Source organism: Hippocampus comes, unplaced genomic scaffold, assembly GCF_001891065.2.
Source record: "Hippocampus comes isolate QL1 unplaced genomic scaffold, H_comes_QL1_v1.1 scaffold177, whole genome shotgun sequence".
Lineage (NCBI taxonomy): Eukaryota > Metazoa > Chordata > Actinopteri > Syngnathiformes > Syngnathidae > Hippocampus > Hippocampus comes.
The window spans coordinates 1862718-1885358 of NW_017806158.1; the positions used below are offsets into that span (position 1 = coordinate 1862718).

At 42.6% G+C, this 22641-nt stretch overlaps 2 protein-coding genes across 2 annotated transcripts; both read right to left on the minus strand.

Annotated features, from left to right (window-relative positions):
* Nucleotides 1-289: 289 nt before the first annotated feature.
* ywhag1 (3-monooxygenase/tryptophan 5-monooxygenase activation protein, gamma polypeptide 1) lies at nucleotides 290-11419 on the minus strand. The gene is made up of 2 exons (XM_019895234.1): nucleotides 11154-11419; nucleotides 290-1865 (listed from the first exon to the last, which is right to left on the minus strand). The coding sequence occupies exons 1-2, from the start codon at nucleotides 11238-11240 to the stop codon at nucleotides 1209-1211; spliced, it is 744 nt and encodes a 247-aa protein (XP_019750793.1). The 5' UTR covers nucleotides 11241-11419; the 3' UTR covers nucleotides 290-1208.
* Nucleotides 11420-13694: 2275 nt separating this feature from the next.
* On the minus strand, nucleotides 13695-20876 carry LOC109531105 (scavenger receptor cysteine-rich domain-containing group B protein). Its single transcript, XM_019895197.1, has 10 exons — nucleotides 20741-20876; nucleotides 20234-20266; nucleotides 19683-19721; nucleotides 18336-18638; nucleotides 18164-18232; nucleotides 16760-17071; nucleotides 16487-16570; nucleotides 15192-15254; nucleotides 14767-15081; nucleotides 13695-13862 (listed from the first exon to the last, which is right to left on the minus strand). Exons 1-10 carry the CDS (start codon nucleotides 20874-20876, stop codon nucleotides 13717-13719), a joined length of 1500 nt encoding a protein of 499 aa, XP_019750756.1. The 3' UTR covers nucleotides 13695-13716.
* Nucleotides 20877-22641: the final 1765 nt, after the last annotated feature.

Sequence of the window (22641 nt, forward strand, 5' to 3'; positions counted from 1 at the left end):
ACATCACCAGCATGCACAATACCGTAATATGGAGAATACCGGAGCAGTTCTCATCTTACACCGAAGAAACAAAATACTGTCATAGGCAAAAGAAACTGCAGATAAAGTGAATCCACAAACCCCAAATGGAGCCTTCTGGTCACATTGCATGAACTCTGACCATCATCAATACTTCAGCTTTGTGGTTCCAGAAGCCATTTCAGACGACGAACTGAAGAGTAAGGGTGGAACCATTTTCTAGCCTCGCGATCGTTCTCCACTACCGAACTCCACTTCTTTATTTTTAATATTTTTTTTTTTTGCTATGTGACTTCTGTGATTAGAATCGTTTTTCTCCAAACAGGAGCCAGTTGAGGCTATTATAAGTGACGACAATACTGACACTAAGGATTAGGTGTCCAAAAACAGTTAATTTATTCAATAAAGCACATCAGCACATGATAGGGACAAGCTGCACTAAGTTTACTTTATGAAGTTCTATTTAGTTACAGTATGACTGTGTGACTTAGCCGGACACACACCTGACACAAAGCAAAACAAAAAGAACACTTTTTTTTCCCTTCTCCATGTTATCTTCAATAACGGAGACATCCTGCTTTTCACTCAACGACCATAGTGTGCTGCAAACTAAAGATGTCACGTCATTATGCATGTATGTAGACACCCCTATAAGCCGCGTTTTGTCATCCGTGTGCTTTGCCCTCTCGGGAAAAGCAAGGTTCATGACATTCAAGGTTACTGAAATTTTTTTTCCCTGTTGCTCAGAACATCAAAACTCAATTTCTGGGTACTTCTCCCCCTCATTCAATGCAATAAGACAACCTCCGCTTCATTTGCGCAATGACGCCAGCCTCTAACCAGCCATCTTCACGCCGGCGCCAAAGACACACCTCTTGCTTCTCGGCGGTATTCTAGCAAATGCTGCAGAGGCTACCAAGAAGGGGGATTTGTTCTTCTTTTATGTATTTTTTTTTCGAATAACTGTAGTTTATACCTCAAGCTAAGGTCTTCTTTTCTCCTACTTTAACTTTTGTGGAAAAATAAAGAACAGCAGCCGTGTTAATACCGTTGGCTGCCGATGTTCCACCACTTACCCCCCACCCGCTGTTTATCTTAATTGCTAACTTTTTCAGGATTATTTTATTTTGTCATTTGTGAGCGCGACTGTTGTGGTGTTTTTTCGGCAGAAGTGAGGTTGCAGACTCTCCTTAGTTGTTGCCCTCGCCGCCCTCGTCGTCCTGCTGGTCGCTTGTCCACAGCGTCAAGTTGTCTCGTAGCAGCTGCATGATGAGAGTGGAGTCTTTGTAGGAGTCCTCGTTGAGGGTGTCCAGCTCAGCGATGGCGTCGTCGAAGGCGGTCTTGGCCAGGTGGCACGCCTGCTCGGGGGCGTTTTGGATCTCGTAGTAGAAGACGGAGTAGTTGAGAGCCAAGCCCAGGCGGATGGGGTGAGTGGGCTGCATGTGCTCTTTGCTGATCTCGTGGGCCTCGCTGTACGACTTCTCGGAGGATTCGACGACGGCGGCTCGCTTCTCGCCGGTGGCCACCTCAGCCAGGTAGCGGTAGTAGTCGCCCTTCATCTTCAGGTAGAAGACCTTGCTCTCGTGCTGCGTCTCGTTGCAGTTCTTGATCAGGAAGTTGTCGAGGAGGTTGAGCACATCCTGGCAAACGGTCTCCAGCTCCTTCTCGATTTTTTCCCGGTAGGCCCGCACCATCTCGATCTTCTTTTCGTTACCGTCGGCGGACGTCTTCTGCTCAATGCTGGAGATGACGCGCCAGGATGAACGCCGCGCGCCGACTACGTTCTTGTAGGCTACGGAGAGCAGGTTCCTCTCTTCATTGGAAAGTGCTTCGTTCAGCTCTGTGACCTGACAGACAAAATCAATAGAACAGAATACCGATTAACAGTTGTTTCGGTTCCACAACTCATCTTTCAATTCTAATGATATATTTTTTTTTATTTGGAGCTTAGTTATTTATTTTATTTGATTTGCTAACACCAGTACTGTACTACTGCCATCCAGAAGCGGAAGCCACGCCCTCAGCACACTGACATCATAGTCTGTGATGAATGCTGATTGGCTGTCGTCATTGCTCAAAGCTTGTTTTGTAGTGTTTTGACAGGCCCGTGTCTGTCTAAGGGATTTAATCCTTTTACCCCACTGGGACTGTGTGACAGAGGAATCTTTACAGACCTTTTCAAAGTGAAAAGCCTGTTGTTACTTTTTTTTTTTTTCGGAAGCAAATTCTGTTCCATGAGCAAACCAGAGCAGGAAGTGGGGGGCGGGGCTAACTTTGCCCTTTACTATGCCTATATCCAAAATCCTCCGAAGACTGCATTTTCGGCCGCGTGATGTCACTTCCGGAGTGACTCCACCGGGTGTGGTGATTCTGAAACGCGCTTCCGCTGGTTCCGAACAACCAGTGTGAGCTAGACTTGAGGGATGACATGTGAGGTTTCTTCTTTCAGTGTCAAAGTGCATCAGTTTGTCAAGCGGCATCACGAACGGAGGAAAGCGGGTGTCCTTCAGGTTTACCGCAGGCAATATGAGCATTCAGATGCGTCATTCCGACGGTCTCTTAAGACACCGGCGTGGATGTGAAACGCGATTGAAGTCTTTGCTAAAATAGGAAAGCTGTTTGTTTTAAACTGAGCTGTGCCTCGCAGTGAGGTTATACCTGTAATGTTAAAGCAAAAGTAGGAGGAAAAGCTAATCTGATGGTAGAAGCGGCTGTTTCCATAGCAACTGCAAAATCTTGTCAGAGTTATAATCTCTAGTGGAAAGGATGCTGACATGGCTGTTGGTGTGGACAAAGCCGCAGCAGTGTGGGTGGAAATCCCTCCAAATAAACCAATTCCCTTTCTCATACCTTTCAGCCCGCTCATGCAGTGACGATTCATTGTATTCGCTTTTTGGGGGGTTCAGATACAACCCATTTAAAATAAAACTTCTTTTTAAAAGCTCCAAGACCTCAAATCTAAACAACAACAGACTTTTGCTAGGAACAAAGCTCATATTAATTGAATGTCATTGTATGTTTCCCTGGGATGGAACGTGGATTGAATTAGCATTAAAGTCGTGCACCATGCTGCATTTTTTTAAATGCCCCTGTAGGATTTGAGCATTGCATGTACAATGATCTATCGATATTTCCAAAAATGATATACAAAAAAAAAACATGATACATTCTCAACAACACCGAAACATGCGTACGTTTATCAAAAGGCCATTCGGGTTGACTTTTCTTTTAGTTCAACGTTGATTTGGAGAGGCCGTTTCATCATCCATTAACCGGATATATAATAAGTCATCTATTATTATTCACTTTGAAGTGGTGAGACATAAAATTCAAGCTAGACCAAAAGTCTCGGTATTTCATATCGTTAAGTCTGTCGCGTGATGAAACGTAAATCAGTTTAAGTATAATTTTTACGCTTATCTAGTTTTTCTCAACAATGTGTCCATTTTTTTTTTTTTACACCCGTAAATAAAATGACCTCTGTACAGGAAGAGCATAAAGGCAGGGAACACAATAAAGTGACATCAGTTGCATAATGAGCTCACTTCCAAGCACAGAGGAAAGTCACCCAACCCCCATAGCTCACTGTCGAAGCACATCGATGACTGCGGTTCCATACTGCCCGATGGATGCATCGTTTCCATTCAATTACAATTCATGTAGAGTAGGACCTGGCTGATACCGAATGCTAACAAAAGAATGAGCCAAGCACCGAAGTGACGAGGCTTAGGAAAACAAGATGGCTATCTTTGTGTTCAAGGCTTCGGGGTGAGCAGAAAGCCTTGACGGAAGCCACGGCGGCGCGATGACAATAGCGCTCTGTCTACCCATAAATGCTCATCAATCGCGACTGCTCTCTCCTGACTCATCCTTTACACACGGCGCCCCGAACCTCCAAACAACTGGGGGCAATCAATCGCTTCCTCTCCGACAGCTCTCTTGGTCATTAAACGTACACAGGAAACGGCCCAAAAAAAAAAGAAGGGGAGTGTGGTGGAGATGCGCGTGTATGTGAAGCCGCCGTCTCACGTTTCATTTACTGAGGTTTTGATGCATAGAGCAAAGGCGTCATAACGCTCTCCCAGCTCTTCCCAACTCCACGCTTCCTCTCTGGCTTTCCTTGCTCATTTGCTCCAAGTCTGTTGGTTCTCCTAAGCTGATGTGACAAGCCCCCCTGCTGACCCTCTTTTCAGGCAGCAGAGCACAAAGGCACAGCGGACTACCTGACGTCACTGGCGGCGTGAATGGGGATTGTTGCTTTAGCCACAAAAGGGCTAATAAGAGGGGGAGGAGGAGTAGCAAACACTTTCGAGTTATGGCGGCGCTTCAAGTGTCACTTTGTTGCCGCGTGCGAACGACATTTCCTGTTAGTACAGCCGCCGGGCTTATGAAAAGTTACAATGACAGGTTTATCATTTCAAAAGCAATGTGTGGAGTGTGGAGGCAATATGGGCTGCTGGAGGGGGAGGAAGTCTGATTATACTGTGGTACAGGAAACGGGATCGCACTTGCACACGGGGTCATATACTGTATTACTTTATGAGTCATAACTTTAAAGAAATAAGATTAGTGTGCAAGCCAGTATCTGTATTGCTTCCAGTCCAAAGAAAGAGGAAGACGGAAGAGGAAGCGGGAATTCCCGGAGAAATCTACAAATGCAAACTCCAAACAGGAAGGCATAAGTTGATTTAAAACCAGAAGCTCTCAAGACTGAGGCAACCACGCGAACCACTTCTCAACACTGTTCAAAAGCAAAAAAAAAAGGTAGATTCAGGAATAAACACCCCCCCAAAAAAAAATCCTGTCAAAAAGTTGATCTGCTGTAAAAATTTAAGCAGTGTTAATTTACAGATTTTCATGATTGTTTGATTCAGGTTTATGTAAAGATGTGCTGGTGTGTAATAAGTGAATGAGGGATCGCACTTGCACACGGGGTCATATACTGTATTACTTTATGAGTCATAACTTTAAAGAAATAAGATTAGTGTGCAAGCCAGTATCTGTATTGCTTCCAGTCCAAAGAAAGAGGAAGACGGAAGAGGAAGCGGGAATTCCCGGAGAAATCTACAAATGCAAACTCCAAACAGGAAGGCATAAGTTGATTTAAAACCAGAAGCTCTCAAGACTGAGGCAACCACGCGAACCACTTCTCAACACTGTTCAAAAGCAAAAAAAAAAGGTAGATTCAGGAATAAACACCCCCCCAAAAAAAAATCCTGTCAAAAAGTTGATCTGCTGTAAAAATTTAAGCAGTGTTAATTTACAGATTTTCATGATTGTTTGATTCAGGTTTATGTAAAGATGTGCTGGTGTGTAATAAGTGAATGAAGATATGAAGGCTGCAATTCCTTGTGGACTTTAGAATTTCTGTTGGACTTTGGTTGGTCTAAGGGTGTGCTTTGTGGATTTATTGTGTCTTTATGATCCTTTGTGTCTGCCATTGGTTCCCTCTATTTGCTTCTTGTGTTTCCAATTATTTTAATGTGGTCTTGTCAGCCTTACCTTTCTCCTTCACTGACTACATTTTCCGGTATGTGCAGTCAATATTTGGGTTATGTGCAAAATTTCAGTTTCTGAAACATTCAGGATAGCCCGTTTACGTGTGTGAGCGAACAGAGTTAGTCCTTTAAACAGGAATATCCCGATCTAAACAAAAAAAAAAAAATCCTGTCAAAGTTTATCTGCTGTAAATATTTGTTAACCAGTGTTAATTGACAGATTTTCATGATTGTTTGATTCAGGTTTATGTAAAGATGTGCTGGTGTGTAATAAGTGAATGAAGATATGAAGGCTGCAATTCCTTGTGGACTTTAGAATTTCTGTTGGACTTTGGTTGGTCTAAGGGTGTGCTTGGTGGATTTATTGTGTCTTTATGATCCTTCGTGTCTGCCATTGGTTCCCTCTATTTGCTTCTTCTGATTCCCATTATTTTAATGTGGTCTTGTCAGCCTTACCTTTCTCCTTCACTGACTACATTTTCCGGTATATGCAGTCAATATTTGGGTTATGTGCAAAATTTCTTTCTGAAACATTCAGGATAGTCCGTTTACGTGTGTGAGCGAACACAGTTAGTCCTTTAAACAGGAATATCCCGATCTAAACAGTAGTGAAGTTCGTTCTTTGACATGCTCTCATTACTCCATACGAAAATCCTAGCGTAAAACATGAACTGCTAACAGTGTTTTCAGCGGGGAAAAACCCCCAAAAAAAACAAGTTATCAGTAACAGTGACCATGCAAGATGACTGCCCTATGGCTTTAGCTGCGAGGGGCCTTTTGATTCTCGATTCATATATACCGTGCATACGTGTGGGTAAGGGGTATCGCCGCACAGACAAGTACTTCCTGTAATCGTACGACTAAGAGTCCCTGCGGCTAGAGCGGAACACAAACCAATGTCCCTTTCTGTGGAGGTATTCCGATCGCATATATGATCAAATATTTGGGTTAGAAAATGGTTAGCCCAGGGGTCTTATTCGGGTTTTTAAAAACCCAAAATGAGAGCATGTTTGGGTTTTTGAGCGTATTTACATGACCGGTTAAAGGGTTATTGATTGCAAGGAAACATAGTCAATGTTGACAGTTGTGCTGGCTGAAGTTCTTGTCTCCATGTCTTTTTGTGCCTTGCCCACCTGCATCTCTAGATGCTATTTTCGAATTTATCCGAAAAATGCTTTCCTCCTGGCAGCATCCTGAGAGCATGTTCATGTCGTCTCCCGTTAGAAGAGAGTGTACATAATGGACAAAGAATAAGATAAGAAAACTTTTGTCTCACAGTGGACAAATTCCCAATTTACAGCAGCAAAATTATGAAAGGGAGAAGTAGAAGGACAAGAAGTATTTAAAAAAATAAATAGTTTTGAAGTGCAATTTTCCCTGTTCATGTTTCTATGAAAATGTACCGTATTTTACACACTATACAGCGCACCTAAAAGCTTTCTATTTTCTCAAAAGCCGACATTGCACCTTATAATCCGATGTGCCTTATATATGGGTCAGTATTCAGATTTCTTCGACGTAGTATTTTAAAGGTTCTGTAAAGCGCTTTGTTACAGCTGCAGCAGTTGTGAAACTGTACTGTATTCTCTTTAGCGTAGCTCCATCTAGTGGATGCATTACACAACTCCAGCCACAATTGTAGCTTCTATCTATGCGCCTTATAACGCGGTGAGCCCTATATTTGAAACCGCTTTTAAAATAGGCTATTCATTGAAGGTGCGCCTGATACTCCGAAGCGCCTTATAGTGCGGAAAATACGGTAAATCTTGCAGAGATTTAAACCGAGTCTCACCATGTGTAGGTAGTTGGCTAATTACTTTATCTCACTGTCCTTTGTGATTTTCTGAAATTGGAATGGAGATCATATTCGTCTAAGACCTTGGTTTATATCGTGGAAATGGTTTGCTTCCTGTCTCTTCTTGAACAAAACAAGACGACATTAACCACTGCCAACTTCTTCAAAATGTAAGATCACCGGCATTTCTAGGGTGACAACCCCCTTTTCCTAGGGCGGCTTATTGTTTGAGGAGTCATTACACTTGAGAAATCCAGTTCAAGCCGCATAACCATAGCAGGGGTTTAGTTGTTCATTTTTAAACGTAAACAATTTCAGATCGTCTGTTTCAAAGCCGTTTGTGATCTTAGCAGCTAATTTACTGATCAGGTGTGCAGGCAATAAGGTCTGGGGGCTTTTCCCACACCACTTGAGGAGGGCAACCTCAATACCAGTTGGGTCGCTTAGGATCAGCAGAAGACTTGAAGCATACCAGGGGCATGACTAATGGCCAAGTAAAAGATGTGTAACACCGAAGCTGTTGCTCCATCTCATGTCACTTTTGACATGACACCAATACAATACGTTAGATACGATACATTAGAATGTAGTTGCCAGTCAAAAATGTTATGGTGACCCCACATCGAAAGTTCCATGTTTCCTTAAATAATAAATAGAATGTTAATTTTTTTTTCGCCGATTAAGAGTAAGACCAAAGTGCACACTGAAAACTGTAGTCATCATCAAATATAGGCATTGGCTTGCCTATACTCTATATACTTGGTGAAGCCCACTCTAACATCCTTGCACATCATGACTGAGACGTCTGCATGCCTGCAGTCAAAACCGGCGACAATTTAGGACTTCTCCTTCAGTTGAATTTGTGCACAAGTCAGAACGCTAAATTGTCTATCACGAACCAATGCTGAAGCAGTACTTAATTACTTACCTTCAAACATTTGAATGAAAATCACTTCTCGGCCCTACTTAAAAGAAAAATCAAATGTAGCGACTTCTTCTTTCGCCGTGGACTCTCGTGGGTGCCAAAAATTGGCTGAAAATTAACCTTCACAATAATTAGATTGAAACAGATTATTGTGACTAATTCAAAATGTCAATTCAAAGGGAAGAGGAATTCATTGAAATCAAGATAAACTGTTCAATGGGCATAGACCTAGGTCAGGGGTCGGCAACCCAAAATGTTGAAAGAGTCACATTGAACCAAAAAAACAAATACGTCTGGAGCAAAAAATGAAAACCCTTATATCAGCCTTACAATGAAGGCAACACATGCTGTATGTATCGATATTAGCCTACTATCAAAATGAATATGTCTGCTACAAATACACAATAAGCCACAGAAACCATATTAAAACAAAAAAATATATTTCCCTTCAACATCTTTTTAATTTTCAAACATTTTTGAAAAAGCTCCAGGGAGCCACTAGGGCGGCGCTAAAGAGTCGCGTGCGGCTCCAGAGCCGCGGGTTGCCGACCCCCGACCGAGGTGAATTAATTTGAAATCAGCAATCCTGCCCAGGCAGAGTGGCTGTGCGTCACCTGCATTGAATTAATTTTTGAGTGCCCGCCTCAGTTGCTGTGTATTTCTAAATGGATGATGGTGGTCGGTGTACTTCAATGGGATATGAATAGAAATCAATTACATAGTTCCTTCCTTGAAATCAAATTTTTACTTGAAAAAAATTATATTAAAGGGCAATGAGAACATGTAAATACATTGACTGTTTAATGTTTGAACTATAACGTTGTGACAACCTCATTTGTTGTGGAGAAAAAAACAAGTGCATCTAAAGCTGTCACACACATACACAAAAAATGTATTATGTTTCTTGTTGCTACTTTCATATAGTTGCACTAAAACATTTTCTCATGGTACTTTTGTCTATTTCACATAAATGTATTTAATGCACCAGTGACTAGTGTAAGGAATGGAAATTCTAGAGGGACTGCCAAACTATTGAATGTTTCATTTTATATTTTAAACTGAGTGATGTCATTTTATGGAAAAAAAAAGGCAATGTTAAAAATTGGACTTTTTTTGTAAATCGTCAAACGGTGGCGCCATATAAAATCGTGCCTTGGGCGCCACACTGGTTAAGGCCGGCCCTGAGTCAGCAGATGAACATAGGTTGTGGATCCATTCCTTGAATCCCGAACCTGACTAACCTCAGTTTTTGTTTTCCGTCAAGCCGGTTGCCATGTCTACAGCGGCAAGGGATTCCCCACTTTAAATGTTGGGTGAGGCTGCAGAGTGCAGACACACCCCTTCTGCCCAGTGCTGCAGAGAAGACACTGGCAGGGTGAGGGACAGACCACTTTCCCTCTGACTCTGCATAAATGGAACGGGGTGGAGCCACAGTCCCTGTAACATTGTGGACAACTAACATGTCAACCTTACATGTTGATGTTTGGAAGAAAACAGATATAACGCAATGCATGGAAAAATGTAGTGTCTTGTCGTGTTCTTTTTGCATACGTATGTCATAACACTGCCTTGTACTCATAGGCTTGCGGTATGATTGTATGTTCAGTTTCTCAGGGCACATCCAACTTTGGCAATTAGATATTCTATTCGCTGGAATGATAAAACATGTTTGTTGAGTTCTCGGTGTCTAAAGCCCTCTGATATAATTGTCATATTTCAAGGAGCAGCTTGTCAAGACAGTAGCTACGGTAGTTATTCAGACAATATGCTGCTCGTGAAATGGTGCACTACGGGTGGGCCTGCGCTGCATCTTGGCAGATGCTGCGGCACGCCTCTGTGCGGATCTGCTCGATGGCTGCAGAGCCGAGGAGGGCCGAGGGTGCGCGGATATGCGGCTGCCACATAAGACATCGATTATTGCGGCTGCGCCTTCCATCATGCGACAGCTCTACCATTTTTTTGCTGCAATACGACAATTAAGAAAGATGGAAAGGGAGAGGAGGAGGGGGGGGAAGCTGCGCTAACACCAACACCCACGTCTCCGAAAAAGGGCGCTTATCTTGCGCGCATCTGCGCCAGAATCGATTGCGACCAACCTTGAGCCGATATCGTTCTTCCTTATGCGCCAAACGCGCACCCGCCTCGTGAAAAACTGCTAAATCATTTTCAGTCGATGCCAATTCAGCATCATGTAAACGGCAACCGTCGACACGGGAACCTGATCAGCGCGCAACCACCGAACCCTGCCACTGGGCACCCTGAACAGTATTCGATGAGCTGTCATTTTAAACCATTGCATTAGACGCCTTTTCATCTGGTCACTCCAGGGTGGAGATGGTTTGCGCGTGGAGTGTGCGTGTGTGTGTGTCAGAGGGAGGGGAGAGGGGGGGGGCTGCCTACACGACCACGCACAGAGACCGTAAAAAGGGAGCCTGACCGAAAGGCACCGCCCCAAGATCAAGCGGTCCGCATTCTCACGACCACAGACCGCTACCAGCACTATTAATACTCCAAATGAATGATTGGACCCTAAATGAGCCAAATCGTATCGCGGTGTTCCCCCCGCCCCGCTTCTCACATTATGTCAAAGCTATAATGCGAACATGGCTTCACGGGCCTTGCCAGCCCCCCCGAACCAAATAACGTTGTCCGAATCGTAATTGAACCGCATGCTGTCAGGCTCACTGGTAATTTGTTCGTAAATTTGCGGTCTTTAATTAGAACTTTCATACACCAATTTCATTTGGATTAAATAGGGACATGTATGCCACGAAAGACACCTTGCGCTCCTGCCCAGGAGCGTAATGGGCGTGCTTTTGCTCATACAAGCGCAGCGCACATGTATGCGTACGGTTAACACGAATGATTCTATTAAGCGGAAAAAAAGAAAAGGTCAATCGTGGGAAGGGCGACTTACCGACTTCATGGCAGCTGCCATATCGTCATATCTCTCAGCTTGCTCGGCCAGCCTGGCCTTCTGCACCAGTTGCTCGCGGTCCACCATGTCGGATGTTGAGCGTGCTGTCGTTTTGTGCACAGTACGTCTAAAGCTAAGAAATGTGTCGCTGTGAGTATGAGGGTGTGTGCGTGTCTTCTTTTTTTAAATGGAGAGCGTAATGCGGTGGTCTCCTCTCGCTGCAGCTGCTGCCTGCTGTCTGACTCTGTGGGGCCTGCCGACGGGACACCCCTCCCACTCGGAGCACTTTCCACGGCCTTGTCACCGCCCACCTGGGCGTGTCCTTGTGTCGTGATGTAACGGACCTGGCAACCCGCCTCTGTATTACGTTACAACTACTACGACTACAAGGTAACGTGGTAAAGTCATTGTTATACACAGAGGTATTAAAAGTGCTCACCCTCTAAAGTAGAAGTACAGATATTTGTGTTAAAAAAAGACAAAAGTAAAAGTACTGATTCAACTCCTTAAGAGTAAAATGCCACAGGCTGACATGTGCTTCAATAGAAGTCAAATCATTTTTTATCGTCACGTAGCATATATACAATACTGTGGTACTGGCTGGGCAAGCAGAATGCAACTTTGGTGGTGGATGAGCCAAAACCTCGGGAGGAGTTCGATGAGGCCATGAGAATGACTTCAGAATGGCTTTGAAGAAATTCTGGTCCACCATTCGGTGTCTCAAGAGGGAGGTGCAGTGCACCATCAACACTGAGTTTAGTGGGGCTAGGGCGCTGTTAACCTCGAGATGTTGTGAGTCAGTGGGTGGAATACTTGGAACACCTCCTCAGTTTCACTGACATGCCTTCCCATGAGGAAGCAGAATATTAGGATTTCTGATGTGAGTTCTCCTATGTCTGGGGTTGAGGTCACCAAGGTGGTTCAAAAGCTCCTCAGTGGCAGATCCCCAGAGGTCCCAAAGGATCAAAGTGGAGCCTCTGCTCCTCCACATAGAGAGGAACCAGACGAGGAAGCTCTGATTAGGATGCCTTCTGGACACCTCCCCAGTGAGATGTTCTGAGCACGGGAAGACCCCCACTGGGCTGGGAACACCTTGGCATCCCCCCGGAAGAGGTGGATGAAGTGACTGGGGAGGAGGAAGTCTGGCCCTCTATGCTAAAGTTGCTGCAACCCAAACCTGGATAAGATAAGATAAGATATTCTTTATTTGTCCCACACTGGTACTAAGAAGTACACTGTAGATGGATGGATCTGTTGGAATAAATCGACAAACCCATCCTGCTTGATCAAATGAACTACTGTTCCGATAGTGATGTAATAACCCTTCGTGAGCACTCCGTTCTAGCTCTGTCGGAATATTTCCCCTCTTTTAAACATGTAGTGTAAGGAAATGAAACAATTAGATTGTGCTCCACTAATAATCAATATTCTGAATAAAACATATGCATATGAGAAGATGCTTCTATGACTGACAACACAATAATGACTCAATTGAACATCAAAAAGATAATATATATCTAAAAATAAGATTTATTTGGATTCTTTTGCGATACACGTATGTCTACGAGATTTCACAAAACAGACGACACAATATATTCACAAGCCGGTAATTCATGCATGGTTATATTTTCACTAAGTGTTGTTGTTATGGTTTCTCTTTCCCTTGTTCTTTTAAGTGTTCCATTCATTGTCATGTGTAGAATTTTACACAGAAATGTATGATGTGATGACATCGTATTTGAGACCAAATCTATGGCGATTGGCGACCAGAGTAAAATTTTTCTTCATCAAATCATCTGTGTTCATCACATATATTGTGAGCATTCTACCAGAGTTGAACATATTCCAACTCCATCAAAGAATAAAATATAAGTTAGTCATTTTCTCATTCCAGAATACTGGACTTGGTCTGCGATGTTGTGTGACGTTTTACATGTAAATGCCATAATTATTCTCCAACTATATATTTTGTTCGCATTTTAGTCCAAAATTTACATTACATACAATTCCAACTTCAAGCGAGTTGTAAAGTGCTTTAGAGACATCGGAAGTTACTATTTCTGAGGTGTCATTGTATACTGTCACTAGTTGTTACGTGGTGCATGAATTCCAGTGGTAGCAGAATATTCCCTTTGCGATACAACAGCTGTTATTTACATATTGTACACGAGTCCAGTATTGGTGTAACTACTTCACCCAATCTGGAAGGGTGGTTCTTTTAAAATCATGACAGCGAGCAAGTGACACCGGCATCTTCTGAGTGGTCACAGTTGTGCACATCCCAGGATATATGGGAGCAATTCCGCAGCGAGGCTTCTGTACCGTTGCACTTGAGATTGTCCAATAGGATTGTTCCTGTTCCTTGACCAAAATGGGCTTCCCCCCACGCTGCGATAGCCTCCCCGCAGCCAAGCTGTCGGCACACAACCTTGGCATCGGGGATGTCCCATGCATCATCACACACTGTGCCCCATTTAGAATTTAGGTACATCTCCAAGCGACCTTCGCATTCATGCTGACCATCAACCAGCCTTAGTGATCCTACAGAGAGAAGAAACGGTCTTCAATTAGCCAAGCAAATTTTCATGATAATGTATAAATGATGTGTAGACTTGCCTTCAGTAGATGGCGTGGAGGTGGTGGGATTCCCGGAGGCTATCTCATCTGTTGCTCTAAAGTCACGGGTAAAATCAGTGAAGGGTGTAACCGCTAGGGGGAAAAAAGAAAGAGGCCACTGTTATCTGCATTTTGTATTTACTGACAAATATCACGACTTTGCCTGTCATTTAATATTGAAACTTAAATGTGAGTGGAATGTCAGTGCTCTTTAGAAGGTACTCTATGGGCTGTGATTTCAAGTGTGAAAACATCCACATCTTTATTCTCTTGCCGGTGCAGGCCTCGTTGCGACTGAAGTTTGGCAGACTGTTCTTGTGCCACGCTGGCCGTCTTGGTGTAGCGAGTGCGTTTTCTTTGACATGCATGCATGACAATTTGGTGGCTGGAAGTCGGTCTTTTGGCGCAAGTTAGACCGCTTGTCGAACACTATTTTGATGAATTTGATGGTGATGGAGGTGGATAGAAACACAGCTGAGCAACAGGTGTGCTGTTTCATTAATAATATTTGACCTGAGTGTGTCAAATCCTTTGAACGTTTGTAGAAATCAGCTTATTTACTGCATTTTTATTATGCTCATCGTTATTTTATTTTTGAAATCATCCCGCTGGCTGCAGCAAAGCGGCGGGTAGGGACTTCTCTGAAAATGCCAACACTCGGTCGAACCTGCCTCTGCGTAGAATTCAACAGCTCGCCATGCTAGACTTGTGCTGGGCACGAAATTTGACCACTCACTGCACAATGGCATGATTTTCGATTGACGGTATTTTGTCATAGGCTAAAATATGCTAATATCTGATTGGGATTGATATACGACTATGTCAGTTTCATCAATGTGGTATTATATTTAAATGTACATTAATACCTAAAAGATGTGCCGTGTGTGTACGTTAAATAATCATAAAGGAGATGTAGACAAACCCTATGCTCAGTCGTATTTTCATTTTCTTAACTTACTGTGGTCCACTGACCCCATGTTAAATAGTCAAGCCTTACGTGTACAGGTAACTCCAGCATCCTCATGATGGCCACAGTTGTGTTGACCCAAGCCGGAGTGGGCGCACATGGAGAGATGTGTTTCTGCACCAGTACAATGTACATTGTCCAGCAGGATGGGACCTGTACCATAGCCATAATAGGCCTGCAATTTCACTTCAAGAGCCATGCCACAGCCAAGCTGCCGACACACCACTATGGCATTGGCCATGTCCCAGCCGTCGTCACATACTGTGCCCCATACATCATCGTACTGCACTTCTACACGACCCTGGCAGCTGTCGTATCCATCCACCACACGAATAGCCATTAGAGCTGCACAGAAAGACACATTTATAATCACATTTTTCAAGACGTTTTTTTTCCCTCTCATCCAGAATGTACAGTTAAAATTAGGCACATAGTATCACTAGTTTGATGAGTACCTTTTGTCTGAGCAGTGGTGGAAATGCTTTTCAGGTCTGTAGCTGTGACATCAACATTTGTTACTGGAAAAAAAAAAGATGAGAACAATAAGTGTTTGGTTTGGTGGCAGGGTGATTCAGTCCAAGAAACCTGGGGGAGAAATGTCTCCACCTGTTGGTCAACCAACAATGGTGCACATCTTTACACTATAATTTTTTTTTAAAAACAGGTTCATAGCTACCGTATTCGTAGTTCAACGAAAGAAATATAATTTTCTGCTCCCAGAAGACTTGTCTTTATTCATAAAACCTTCACATTTCACCAAGCGGGTGCAGGAACGACAAGACACCGAGGCTATGGGGTGATATTAGCAGCATCGGAAATCTGTGTAGCAGCAGTTTAGCCCCTGCACTTTTTAAATTTTATATTTGAAAAGGTTTTCATTTATTTATATTTAAAAAAAAACCTGACAACGTTCACAATCCAATTCCTGCCTGCATGTTTGTGCGGCGCTTGTACTCCACGTGTGTAACAGGAAGAGGTGGGTAAAGTATTTAATCTACGTGTGCGCTATGTTAAAACAAATAGAATACAGTTCGTTACAGTAATAAATCATTTTGTGATCATGCATTTTTTTTTCTTTTTCAAAAAAGAGGCTGGATAGAAAATGAAAGTCCAGTCTCCCAGGGGCACGAAAAAAAAATAAAATAAAAGGGCGGATAAGAAAAATGAGCCAAGTCCTGAAGAAAACATTCTCTCACTGCTAGCTGCTCGAAACAAAATGTTTGCTTTTTTAGTTGCAGCAATTCCGCTGAACTTTGTAGGCTTTATTATTTTTATTCATTCAAGGAATTAATAATAATTAAATACTAATAATTCTTCAATGGTGTTGTGATCAAAATCAATATTGCCAATGCATAGTTGTTTGTTTTAATTAGTTGTGCGTATGGAATAAATGCACTCGTTATACCATTTTGGATGCACTGCCTGTTCATTGGCAGGCACATGGCCGCTGTCCCATGCTGTATCTGTCACCTTGGTGCGTGAAAATTTTTGCTGTTGCCTTGTGGCCAGTTTTATTTGTTTAACAATTCTATTGAATATTCTTTGGCCAAATTTAGTTAAAACTACTTTCATACGGAGCATAGTTGCTTTTTTTTTGGGGGGGTGGGGGGGAGCCTAAAAAGTAGAAGCCATGAAAATCGATTATTTTCTCGATTTGCCAACACGTATCAGTGAAGACCCCGGCCTTAGCATCAGGAGAGAAAAAAATCCTGAAGCCGTACCTGAGTGGGTGAGATTAAAACAACAATACCTGCCATTTCCTGTGTGGAGCGGGTTGACCCTTGGCTTCCAGTGGGAGGGTAAACTGAAGGCACAGTTGGGGTGGGTTCGGTACCTGAGTAGACAACAGTTCAGAGTTAAGAGTTATGTCACCCTCAAACACAATTTGTTTAGTAAAGAAACATACCGGAGCCGGGCTTTAAATAGGTCCAAATGCATGAATATGAAACGTTTGATTTTATAGTGCAATAAACACCTGGGACATATTTCTTCAAGTATACATAGAAGGTTTGGAGTAACGTACCAGAGCAGGTGATCCCAGCATCTTCATGATGGCCACAGTTGTGGTTGCTCCAACCAAGGTTTGTACATTGAGCGAGTTGCTCCTCACCGCCCATACAGTTAACGTTGTCCAGAAGAATATGGCCGGTGCCGTAACCAAAGTAGGAGTTGGTGTGAGCGGAAACGACTTGGCCACAACCTAACTGCCGGCAAACGACCTCAGCCTCCCTTGCATCCCAGTCGTCATCGCACACCGTCCCCCAGCGTCCTTGATAGTAGATTTCCACGCGGCCCTGGCAGAAGTCCCTTCCATCCACGAGACGTACGCTGCCATCTAAAGATAGAGACCGTTAATTTAGGTGGGATAAATTTCATGACGATTTTACATATGGTGTAAATAAGAACTTATGAAATAATGGAATTTACCCCCCCCCCCCCAAAAAAAAGGTTTGTGTTCGAGATGGTCAATATGATGATCTAAATTCGATTATCACAGACATTGTCACCTTATGCCTCAAGATAATGTTTTTCAAAGGTAAACTAGGAAGCAATAGGGACATCCTGGAACTTATGAGTCATCTATATTTCTCCAGACAGATGAGTGGGAAAAACCTGACTTTGCCCGTTGCAACACAAACGATTTGAACTTCATGCATCAGAACAGTGGACAAGAGTCGGACCAATATTCACGTGTTGATCCAAAGTATTTTTTTTCCACCCGTAGATATCATTTGGTACACTTTATAGAAGTGTGTGCCAAATAGCAATAATTTTTCTTTTTTGTTCCATTTTCATCAAATTCTTGTTAACTGTCACATGATCAGATGCAAATCGCAAACCAAAAAAAGCAAAGTGATCATTACAAAGAGGAGGTCTCGGTATGGCCACAAACAAATTCAGTAGGAATGAGTCGTGGTACCAAAACGGGAATGCACCGGCAGTTCTCTCCCCGCTCACAAATGAAACACTCGGGTCAGACTCTAAAAGAATTGAATAGTGAGGTGACTACATTGAACGGATTATATTGCATGGTTAGGAGTACAATACAATACAACTTTATCTACATAGCGCATTTCCCAAAAGCTGCGGTTGTTCCAAAGCACTTTTCATTTATACGTATACTAACAAGAGTACAACAACAAAAGAGAAAACAGTCAATTAACCCTTTCGGAGACAACGGTTACTACAGTGGACGGTGCATGAAAGGGTTAAAACATAAATTAAAAGCACTAACACGTATGCTAACACATTTGATTTCGTCAAGACAGGACAAAAGCGGTCTGAAGGAGAACGCATCCTTTTTGCATAAATCTGACTTGACACACTCAGACTGACCACCTACTTCACCAGAAATTGTACCCTGTGGTTCTGACAATGGAAAAGCACCAATCGGTTTTAAAATTTATAACATGGATAGAGTACTTACCCAAGATTGCATTCTGTGGAGGTGGTGTCGTAATATCCCCCGAAGCTTTTGCTCCTACCACCAGTGGTTCTAATAGCACAAGACAAAAAAAAAAATTAAAAAACACGAAACAATTAATACCTGACAGATTTTCAACACCACCCTTTTTAAATACTGTACTTGAACGTTTTACCTCGACATTTGATGGCCACATCCTCATAGTGGTAACAGTTGTGGACGCCCCAGCCCAGGCTGTCGCAGTGACCAAGGTTTGTTTCACTCCCCTCGCAGTCCACGTTATCCAGCACGATGGGTATCAAGGTTTGCCCGTACTTTGAGTTGCTGTCCATGGCCACAGCCACTCCGCAGTCCAGCTGCTGACACACGACTTGGGCATCCAAAATGTCCCAGTCGTCGTCGCACACAGTGCCCCAGTAATCATTGTAGTACACTTCCACGCGGCCCTCACATCTGTTGAGCCCATTTGCCAGTCGCACTTTGGACAAAAAAAAAAAAAAAGACAATTTTCATTAGTTCCCTTAGTTTTTATCTATCCATTTATGATGATTATTCCACCTCGGTAAAATGTGCCCATGCTCTATAATACAGAGACCAGTACTTTGTCACTTCCCACCAAAGGGTTTTGCTGGCAATGAGGAGGTTCTCCAAACTGTCCACTTGCCCGCTTTGATTGATTTATTTATTTTTTTGGCTTGATTCAAATTTGAGGGAATCACATTCAAAGTGCTTTTTGTTCTGCTCTATCACATACACTATATCCAAACTGGGCTACATAGGATTAAAACGATTAGAATTGGGCCAGTTGAAACAAAACTATGCAAAGGAGAAATTGTGTCAACGTGTGACAAACTTGACTGTAACTTAACCCTTTCATGCACCCTGTAATCTAATAACATGATAAGATGTCGACTGGAGTAACCAGGCCTGAAACAGTTAAGGCCTTACTGATAAAGTTGTAATCTTCCCATGGCATGCATCACAGGTGTCAAAGTCAAGGCCCGGGGGCCAGATCTGGCCTGCCACATCATTTGTGTGGCCCGCGAAAGCAAATCAAGCATGTCAAGTTCCATGATGCTTGCTAAAGTCTGAACCAAAATTTCAAATTGTCATATGTAATCCACAATAACAGTCATTATTCTTGACTTCTGATTTTAAAACTAGTTATTCATCAATTTGTTGTGCGCTGTGTATGTAATATGTGGAGGGGATTAAACATTTAGATGGTTTCCCAAAACTCATAACGGCCCTCCAAGGGAAACCGTAACTACAATGTGGCCAGCGACCAAAATGAGTTTGACACCCCTGGTATACATAAACACTATCTTACTGTATATTAGTTGTTGGAAAGTGGTTTTGTAAAATCGTGTGAACTTGTTTGGAAAGCTCAAGGCACTTTGTATCATTTTTTTTTTTCAATCTATCTGTCAACAATCATTGGCTTGAATGTTGACAGTTTCTTCAAGAAGATGAAATTCTGTGGCAGGTGCATGTACGCTTAGTATTGATAGCCCATCCTTACCTTGGTAATACTTCCTCACTGGATATTGCAGGTCACTGGCTGAAAGAAAAAAAAAGACAAACAGGACAAAAAATGAGGGATTGAACATATGAGCAAATTCTGGATCAGGAGGAAGTCACTTATCAGTTAAAGAAGTTCACGAGTTGGTAAACAGGACTGAGCCAACCCCTCCACATGACACCTTTTTTTTTTTTTTTTTTTTTTAACTTTTGTGGTTGTTTTGGTTGCATCGATGTTTTTGGCTCTGCCAATGAGACGCAACGCCCGGAGACTTTTCTTTGGTTTCAACACCTCACAAAGACTTGAGAGGCATATTTCTAAACATCACACCCAATCGAGGTCATTTCACAGGCTTCTCCCTTTTTGTTTGTAAAGTGAAACTTGGATTACACATGGGATAGTAGCCAGAGTATTCAAATTTCATAGGTGCAGAGAGTAGGGGGGTGAAGAGTTGTTGCCTTTTTTCATGCTACATGGTTCCTCTTCATCGGCCATACTTTCTACTTCTCACTTGCATCAACATCAGAAACCAAAAAGTCATCATTACTTACTGTGTGCAGCGCGTCTAGTTATTTTGACGTCCCCTGTAAACAGAGTGCGGCACATTTACATTGAAATTCAAAAAAACAAAAAAGTGACACGAAATATAAACTGGTGGAGATATGTTACCATTTACTGTTGGATTGACATAGAGCGTTAAAGATCTTGAATGCCAACACGTGTGAACAAAGTGCGTAATGTTACGTTACATGTGAAAAAAGAAGGTATGTTTGCCCTCTTCTTACATTTTTTTTTTTTTTTTTTTGCATAGTCTACCGCACTTTAATGTTTACAGATTATCAAACAAATTCAAATAACAGAAAAAAAATCACTCAAGTCAATTTAAAGGGCAGTTTTTAAACGGTCATTTTATTATTAAGGCGGTGAAAACTATTCAAAGCTACCGGGCACTGTGTGGAAAAATTATTCATGATATTACAACATACTGTATAAAACCGGAACTTAGCATGACCAATATTTTTCCTCATGCACCTACTTAAACGATTGTCTGTACTCACCTAATCGCAACAGCACACTGAGCGCCACTAAAACAAGAGATCCAAGCAAGGTCACCAGGAGACAGATAGTCGGGTTCCAGCACTTGCATACGCTCTCCACAACGCGTTGCACTCGCATGGCTGCCTGAATGACCATCCGCCTGCAACACATGAATACGCTTTGCCTCTTACAAATGAACACACCGACCAATGCATATCATACAACAAACAGCCACGTTTTTTTGTGGCCTCGTTCCATTGTAGCGTAATTACAGTATTGGATTGTGTTGCCAAATGAGCCTGCAGCGGTAGTCGGTATTGATGGCGTTTTGCAAAACGGTGCACAGACTTGTAAAAAGTGTGGTTCGAAATCAAAGTGCTCTCTTAGCCCGTTTTGAAACGCTAGGGGGTGGGGAATTGTTGCTAACGTTTGGTTTAGTAGTTTTCCCAAGCATTGGGAGGTGAGGGGGGGGGAGGGCAGGTGTCACCTGTGTTGTGGTTTTCCCTGTAGAAGGGGATTCCCTGGAGACAAAGAATTTCGGGATTCACAGACAATCACTCAGTAATCGGAGGGAGATAGTACAGGGGGGGAGCCAACATTCGCCTAAGCGAGAATGTGCTGAATGACCATCGTTCAAATAATGCGTTCAATGTTTTCATGAAAGTAGAAACGGTTACAAACCGCGACTGAAACAAAAGCAAATCGATACATACAGTACGAGGAGAGAACACCATGGAAGTCAGGAATTCATTTCGAAATAGTCACTGGAAATAGATAGCTCCTGTGTTTTGAATTTTCCATGTGTCGTGTCTCTTTTGGGGTATTGGTTTTTTTTTTTCTCTCATAGATTTCCCCCCTGACCTGACACAGGAATGTCGATTAGTGGATGATGAGAGGAGAATTTGATATTGGCCCCTCGAGATAGTGGACATTCCGGGCCCAGGGGGCACAAAAAGACATTTCTGCTTTCTATGGCCCCCATCGTCAGGCATAAACACTGCTTCCTGTAATCTGTCATTAAAACGCTTCAGCACCTGATGACACCACAGGGGTGCCTCTCATCTCCTGGACGACAGGAGGAGGGCGGGCTGCATGTTAGAATCTTAAGCCGCTGTTTTGCTCAGCTGAGGTATGTTTTGCACGATCGGAAGACACGAGTTGGCCGCTACTTTTTCGATACTGCTTATTTTTGCCAGAATAAGGAGTGGGAGGGCAGGAAAGGGCCATGTGGTACATTTAATTTTCAGTAACACATTTGTTCGGCAGGAGATTTTGAAATTCAATTACATTTTGAATATCCACTGTTGTGTCATTTCCCGATTCAAACGAACCGTTTACAACTCCGGGACAATTGCTCAGTGATCAAAGAGGAAAATTCTCCCTTCATAATAGGATATAACGCGAATCCATGAGGGAATAATGTTGCCTTTTGTGTCAACATGTGCTTCCCCTCCCTTCTCCCTGCCCAATCCTGAGAATTAGCTGAGAAATATCATCACTGCCAAAATGTATCTTAAGGAAAACACCGACATTCATTTATGAAGTTAATTAATTATATTTGACATAAATGATTCTAAAACGGTAATGCAAAGTTTGATTCGTTTTTATTGACTCTAATAAAGAGGAAAGACAACACACAATTGAACTGTAAATATTGAGGAATTCAAACCAATGATGCTCTTAATGGCCCTTTAACCGCTTTATTATATTAAAATTTTATAGAAAGCTACATGCATTTAAATGTATTTTTGCATCGCAAAGGAAGGTTCATGTCAAAATATCCTTGTCATTGGATGAACTTTACGAATTAGAAGGCAAAATGTAGTAATTTAAAGAACACATACCTTTTTGTGAGAATATATGGTGTCACCCAATTGTTTTAATAGTCATAAAAATAAAATAGATGTCCACCTGAAAAATG

Excerpts from the sequence above, each read along its gene's own strand:
- ywhag1 (XM_019895234.1), bottom strand. The coding sequence starts at position 11,240 with ATGGTGGACCGCGAGCAACTGGTGCAGAAGGCCAGGCTGGCCGAGCAA. Across the intron at positions 1,866-11,153 it reads TGGCAGCTGCCATGAAGTCG|GTCACAGAGCTGAACGAAGC; the intron begins GTAAGTCGCCCT and ends TTTGTCTGTCAG.
- LOC109531105 (XM_019895197.1), bottom strand. The coding sequence starts at position 20,876 with ATGGTCATTCAGGCAGCCATGCGAGTGCAACGCGTTGTGGAGAGCGTA. Across the intron at positions 15,255-16,486 it reads CTCCACACAGGAAATGGCAG|TAACAAATGTTGATGTCACA; the intron begins GTATTGTTGTTT and ends TTTTTTTTCCAG. Across the intron at positions 15,082-15,191 it reads CACCACTGCTCAGACAAAAG|CTCTAATGGCTATTCGTGTG; the intron begins GTACTCATCAAA and ends CTTTCTGTGCAG.